Source organism: Galeopterus variegatus, unplaced genomic scaffold, assembly GCF_000696425.1.
Source record: "Galeopterus variegatus unplaced genomic scaffold, G_variegatus-3.0.2 Scaffold12490, whole genome shotgun sequence".
NCBI lineage: Eukaryota > Metazoa > Chordata > Mammalia > Dermoptera > Cynocephalidae > Galeopterus > Galeopterus variegatus.
Window position 1 is genome coordinate 14,654 of NW_007738601.1, and position 7,303 is coordinate 21,956.

The window sequence follows — 7,303 nt, forward strand, 5'->3', positions numbered from 1 at the left end:
TGATGGGCCATAATAATCATATACAGTGTATATTGACAAAATAAAAAAAAAAATAAATAAAAAATAAAAAATAAAAAATAAAAATCCTGTAGCTAACACCATAATAAAGAGCTTAATAGCTTTCCCCTAAGATCAGAAACAAGACAATGATTCCTCTCTCACAACTTTTATTCACCTATTAGAACAAATAAATGAGTTCAGTAACATTTCAGGATCAAGATCAATGTACAAAATATATTGTATTTCTATACACTGCGATAAACAATGCAAATGTGAAATTTAAAAAATACTTTCATTTACAATAGCATCAAAAATAATAAAAATTCCATTTATTATAGCATAAAAAATAATAAAGTACTTTGAAATTAATTGAACAAAAATGCAAAACCTATACTGTGAAAACTATTGTTGAAATAAATTAAAAAGGATCTAAATAAATGGAAAAAGCATCCAATGTTCCTGGATCAAAAAATTTAATATTGTTAAAATGGCAATGCTCCTTAAATTGATCGTCAGATTTAATGCATTCCCTACCACAATCCTACTTGGCTTCTTTGTAGAAATTGACAAGATGATTTCAAAATTCATATGGAATTTCAAGGAATCCAAAATAGGCAAAAAAAATCTTCAAAAGACACTATACTTTGCGATTTCAATACTTATCACAAAGCTCTAATGAGGGCGATGTTGGACTGGCATAAGGACAGACATAAAGATCAATAGAATGTAAATGATAGTCCAGAAATAAGCCCATGTGTCTATGACTCACTGAATTTTGAGAAAGATGTCAGGATCATTGATTGGAAAAATATATTCTTCTCATCAAATACTGAAACAGTTTCTGGGACAACTGGATAGACACATGCAAAGTAATAAAGCTGGACCCTTACCTCACATTGCATACAAAATCTAACTCAAAATGGATCAAAGTCCTAAACATAAACACTAAAACTATACAACAATTAAAAGAACACCAAGCACGTAAATCTTCATGACCTCAGGTTTGATTTTTAGATTTGATGACCAAGGAACAAGCAATAAAATGAAAATGCATAAATTGTACATATCAAAATTTGAAATTTTGTGCTTCAAAGGACAGTATCAAAGTGAAAAGACACCTATAGAGTAGGAGAAAAATTTTGCAGATCATGTCTGATAAGGGACTTTTTTCAAGAATATGAAAAGAACTCTTACAACTAAATAACAAAAAGACAAACAATTCAGCTATACATGGACAAAGGACTTCAACACACATTTACCTAAAAATGTGATTAAAATGGCCAACATTGTTCAATATCACTAGCCTTTACAGAAGTACGAATCAAAACCACAATGAGATACCACTTCACACCCACTAGAATGCTATAATCAAAAAGATGATAAAAAGCATTATAATCAAAAAGATGATAAAAAGCATTGGCAAAGATGTGGAGAAATTGGAACTCTATTACCATCCTGGTGAAAATGTAAAATGGCTCAGCTATTGTGGAAAACAGTTTGGCAGTTTCTTAATAAGTTAAATGTAGAATTACTACATAACAAAGCAATTCCACTCCTGAGCATATACCCAAAGGAATTGAAAACAGGTGTTTAAACAAACTTGTACATGAATGTTTAGAGAAGCACTATTCACAATAGCCAAAAGGTGGAAACAACCCAAATGTCCATCAACTAATGAATGGATAACAAAATGTGGTATGTCTATACAATGGAATATTATTTGGCCATAAATAGAAATGAAATACTGATACATGCTTCAGCATGAATGAACCTTGAAGACATAATGACAAATGGAAGAAGCCAGTCACAAAAGACCATATATTTTATGCTTTCATTTATATAAAGTGTCCACAATGGGCAAATCTGTACAGAGAGAGAGTAGATTAGTGGTTGCTTAGGATGAGGAGGGTTGGAGGGAGTGATAGTTAAAAGGTACATGGCTTCTGAGTGGACAAAAATATTCTAAAATCGACAATGGTGATGGTTGCACAAATCTTTGAATGTACTAAAAACCATTCAATGGTAAATTTTAAAAGGAGGTGAATTATATGATATGTGAATTATATCTCAATAAAGCTGTTTTTTTTAAGTGAGAGAGAANTCTAGGACAACTGGATAGACACATGCAAAATAATGAGGCTGGACCCTTACCTCACATTGCATACAAAATCTAACACAAAATGGATCAAAGACCTAAACATAAACACAAAGACTATACAACAATTAAAAGAAAACCAAGCATGTAAATCTTCATGACCTCAGGTTTGATTTTTAGATTTGATGACCAAGGAACAAACAATAACTAGAAAATGCATAAATTGCACTTATCAAAATTTAAAAGTTTGTTCTTTAAAGGACACTATCAAAGTGAAAAGACACCTATAGAATAGGAGAAAAATGTTGCAGATCATATGTCTGATAAGGGACTTGTTTCAAGAGTATATGAAGAACTCTTACAACTAAATAACAAAAGGACAAATAATTCAGCTATACATGGGCAAAGGTCTTCAACAGACATTTATCTAAAAATGTTATAAAAATGGCCAACATTGTTCAATATCACTAGCCTTTACAGAGGTATGAATCAATACCACTTCACACCCACTAGAATGCTATAATCAAAAAGATGATAAAAAGCATTGGCAAAGATGTGGAGAAACTGGAACTCTAATACACTCCTGGTGGAAATGTAAGATGGCTCAGCTATTGTGGAAAAGTTTGGCAGTTTCTTAATAAGTCAAATGTAGAATTACTACATAACAAAGCAATTCCACTCCTGAGCATATACCCAAAAGAATTGAAAACAGGTGTTTAAACAAACTTGTACATTAATGTTTAGAGGAGCACTATTCACAATAGCCAAAAGGTGGAAACAACCCAAATGTCCATCAACTGATGAATACATAAGCAAAATGTGGTATGTCTACACAATGGAATATTATTTGGCCATAAATAGAAATGAAATACTGATACATGCTTCAGCATGAATGAACCTTGAAGACATAATGACAAATGGAAGAAGCCAGTCACAAAAGACCATATATTTTATGCTTTCATTAATATAAAGTGTCCACAATGGGCAAATCTGTACAGAGAGAGAGTAGATTAGTGGTTGCTTAGGGTGAGGAGGGTTGAAGGAAGGGATAGTTAAAAGGTACATGGCTTCTGAGTTGACAAAAATACTCTAAAATCGACAATGGTGATGGTTGCACAAATCTTTGAATGTACTAAAAACCATTGAATGGTAAATTTTAAAAGTAAGTGAATTATATGATATGTGAATTATATCTCAATAAAGCTGTTTTTTTAAAAGTGAGAGAGAAATCATAGTCCACATACCGATTAATAAAAAAAAGGGATCAAAGAAATTTAATCTAAAGAGCTTCTTTGTTTTTTCCACAAAGGGATCTTGCGGGTTGTTGAGGGAATCAATGTTTATCCCAAATGACGTGCCAGTGATCACATCCATGCTGTAGGCCCCGAAGATGCTGAGGAGAGAAGACCGTGATAATTAAAATCGCCACCTCTTTTCCATCCTTTTACTGCATATGCAGCAAGAAGTATGTGGAAATTTATATGCCGGCAAGACAGGCAAAGTCCTGTACACTTTCAGATCTGCTCGATCATGTGAAGAGTCTATGCTCTTGTCACACTCACTCATGAGGCATTTTTGGGGGGCCAGTGATGTAGCTGGCCCTGTGCTAGGGGTGACAGGAACAATAAGATGAGCTAGACTCACCTCTGAGCTCAAGGAGCTTAGTCACAGAGCGAAACAGACCCATAATCAGACAAATTACAGTAGCGTGTGTTGAGTGGGAATGACGATTCATGTGCAAGCACCACACTGTTCAGCAGGACAAGAGTAGAATAATTAACTCTTCCTAGGGGACTCAAGAAAGGTGACATCGGCTGGGTCTTACCTCACCACAGTCTATGCCCAGAACTGATTTCTCCTCAGCACGTTACAGAACAGCATCATTCCGATCTGAGTGACCAGAAACACAATCTCTCCTACTCTACACTTCCTGTTAAAGCTACTGAAAGACCCATTCTTCCCCAACCACAGGCATCTGAGGATGCCCTGAGGGCAGAATCATTTCTGTAAAATGTAAGAACTAAGAATATTCCTGGTTTAAAAAAAAGTTTTAAATCACTCCAAAATGGATTTGGGGGATCCCATAGCTAAGAGACCACATGTCCCCAGTTTGCCCAGATCAGTCTTGGTTTACAGCTGTATTTCCTGCATAGTTCAAAAATATCTTAGCTTAGACAATAAGTGATATGGTTTCCCTACCCAAAGCCTTTAAAGATCCTTCTCTCTTTTGAGCATGGAGGAAGGAGAAGTGGTGGGAAGATTTAATATTTAGTATTTTGTTGGTATCCTCAGCAAAGCCATGAAGGGATTTAAGTTGTTCTAAGTTCCACATTGTAACTTTCCTGCCCCACCGCCTGCCTGCCAATATACCAAGTGCCTTCTGCTCCCCCCATTCCATACCCTCAACACTCCAAACTTTGGTATGGTCATGTTTCTTCTTTCTAAACTATGTATTTCCTCTTCCAGAATATATGAGCTGACAATGAAGTCCTGGCTCCTGTATACAGAGGAGAAGACCCTTTCTCCCCCTGGCTGCCCTGCCTTCTCTTGTGAGCCATCCCTTCTAGGGTGGCCCACTGGAGTTGTAACACCACACACCTGCTTTTGTCTGTTCACTGAACAAATTCCACAGTGGGGATTTCACCTCTGTGGCACGCAGCTGGAGGGTTTTGTGGCACAGTTCAGAAGCCCAGAAGCTGCACTCCTACTTACTCTTTCAGGGTGACAGGCTTGCCTTTCTCTGCTTCCCGTCTCAGGTTTTTCACCAACACATCGCCATATTTGCCAATGATGGGAAACATCTAAGTACAAAACATAACCCATAGTTAACATAAACATAACCCATACCACACAGTTAAATGGAGACTCTCAAGTCCCCAAAGGACATGGCTGTCCAAAGCATGGAACAGTTAGTGACATTTTATAATAAATTATATAATGTTCCTTCTGAGACATAAGATAAAAGACCATTTTTAGGAAGCTCAAACTCAGGGGACTACTCATTGGAAATGGACAATTTACTTTCTACCTGTCCCCAGTCATTCCTTATGTTTCTAACTAAAAGTCCTCTCATTTCATTACCTCCTTGAGTTTCCCGCTGGTGAAGGTTGGAGACAGCAACGTTCTCATTCTCTTCCATTCTTCATCCTCAGATATGGAGACAGCACTTTTCATAAATCCCACTGGACCAAACGGCTAAAGTCCAAAGCAAAAGACATTTTTCCCTACGTGAGTCTGGGAGGTCTCCACAGATGTAGAAAATTTGTCAAATGCTTATTTAACAGATATTTAGTGACTGGCTACTAGCTGGCAGGTCCTGTGCTGAATGCTCAATAAAGTACTCTCTTCTTTTAAAGCCCTCAGAACCACGCCCCTGACCACCATTTCTAATCCATTCACTACTGCAGGGTCCTACCATCCAATCACCTCTTCAAGGCTCCACCTTTCAATTACCATAATAAGGTCTCACACCCTCTTAACAGTCACAGTGGGGACTAAGTTTCTAATACACAAAACTTGGGGAGGGCTGGCCACTGGCTCTCTTGGGAGGGTGTGGTGCTGATAACACCAAAGCCAAGGGTTCAGATCCCTATGTAGGGATGGACAGTTAGTTCACTTGGAAGAGCGTGGTGCTGACAACACCAAATGAAGGGTTAAGATCCCCTTACTGGTCATCTAAAAAAAAATTGGGGGGGACATAATTCAAGCTTCAGGGAGTTTTGGGGGGGACACAATTCAATCCACTATAAATACTGTATATGAAAAACTAGAAAGGTTCCTATTTTCAGGTGATACAATTGTTGGTGTGGAAAAATCTCAAGGGATATATAAAAAAAACCTCTAAAAATCATAAGTGATTTCAGCAAAGTTGTAGGATACTTGATTAATACACAAATATCAACCACATTTCTATGTAACAACAATCAATATGTGATAACAGAAAAAACACAATACAAAAAAATTGAACCTTGACCTAAACCTCATACCACACACAAAAATGAACACAAAATGGATCATAGACTTAAACGCATAAAACTATATAGCTTTTAGGGAAAAACAACAACAACATAGGAGGGCTAGAAGAAAAACTTTTAGATTGACAATCTATAAAAGCACAATCCGTAAAGGGAAAATTGATAAGGTTGCCTCCTGAAAATAAAAACAAGTTTTTTTCTGATACGGAGCCTTTTAAGAGGAAAAGACAAGCTACATATTGTGAGTATAAGAGGCAAGAGGGAGCCTCATGGTGATGGAATAGTTCTGTATCTTGATTGTGCTGGTAGTTACACGAATCTACATATGATAAGTCTGCATACAGCTACACACACCCATGCACACACACAGATGAAAGAAGGCATATAAAACTGCACAAATCTGAATAATCTCAGTGGATGGTATCAAGGTCAATTTCCTGTGAATATAACAACAGGATATACTTTACAGTGACACAAGACATTATGCAAGATGTTACCATCAGGGAAACAGGAAAAAGTGTGCAGGAAACCTCGCTGTACATTTTTTTGGCAACTTCCTGTGAGTCTGTAAGTATTTCAAAAAATATATATATTTCAATTTTAAAAATGGATGCCTACCCGCCGATTTGTGAAGAAAGAATAACATTCTTTCACCAGCACTGTTTTGATCATGTCTGTATCCGTGATAGCCAACAGAGGCCGTCGACCGTCATATAACCTGTGTTGGGAAAACAGAGCTGATTAAACCTCACAAGCCAGATTCTGCAGCTGGAGCCACGCCCAGGAATGCAGACTTTGACCCTGACATATTAACACAATCTATACCCTGAGCTATATTGGGGTATCTATACCCTTAGCTACATAGCAATGGTAGCTCCTAGTTCAAGTTAGGGTATAACACACAGCCAGAATCTGTCCACGGAAACCACTTGAGCTTTCATAGAATGGAAGGTAATGCAGCTCAAACAGGGAAGAGACAATTAAAGAGAAAATGGCTCTTCAAAGAAAAAAATAATTCTTCAAAAATTAGAACCTTTGTTAATTGTAGGTGGTTCATACATGGGCATTTTCTATACCATTCCCTATAATATTTTGTATGTTTAAAATATTTCGTTGCCAACAAGGATATTAGGTCAGTGAAATATCAAAGGCAAGTGCATTATCAAGTGCTCACAAGAAGTGTGAAGGTTGCAAGGGGCAGTTGGAGTTGGGCCAGTGGAGATCCAGAGCTGTG

At 37.0% G+C, this 7,303-nt stretch overlaps 1 protein-coding gene across 1 annotated transcript in view; it reads right to left on the bottom strand.

The window, feature by feature from the left end:
• The window catches only part of LOC103581167 (cytochrome P450 3A8-like), a gene marked incomplete at its 3' end in the record, with an annotated part of 20,123 nt that overhangs the window by 5,628 nt on the left and 7,192 nt on the right, over nucleotides 1-7,303 (bottom strand). Inside the window, exons 4-7 of the mRNA XM_008563061.1 lie at nucleotides 6,688-6,787; nucleotides 5,177-5,290; nucleotides 4,808-4,896; nucleotides 3,340-3,488 (exon numbers count right to left, since the gene is read on the bottom strand). Of these exons, the coding sequence (XP_008561283.1) occupies nucleotides 3,340-3,488; nucleotides 4,808-4,896; nucleotides 5,177-5,290; nucleotides 6,688-6,787 (452 nt within the window). The remainder of the gene's footprint in view (nucleotides 1-3,339; nucleotides 3,489-4,807; nucleotides 4,897-5,176; nucleotides 5,291-6,687; nucleotides 6,788-7,303) is intronic.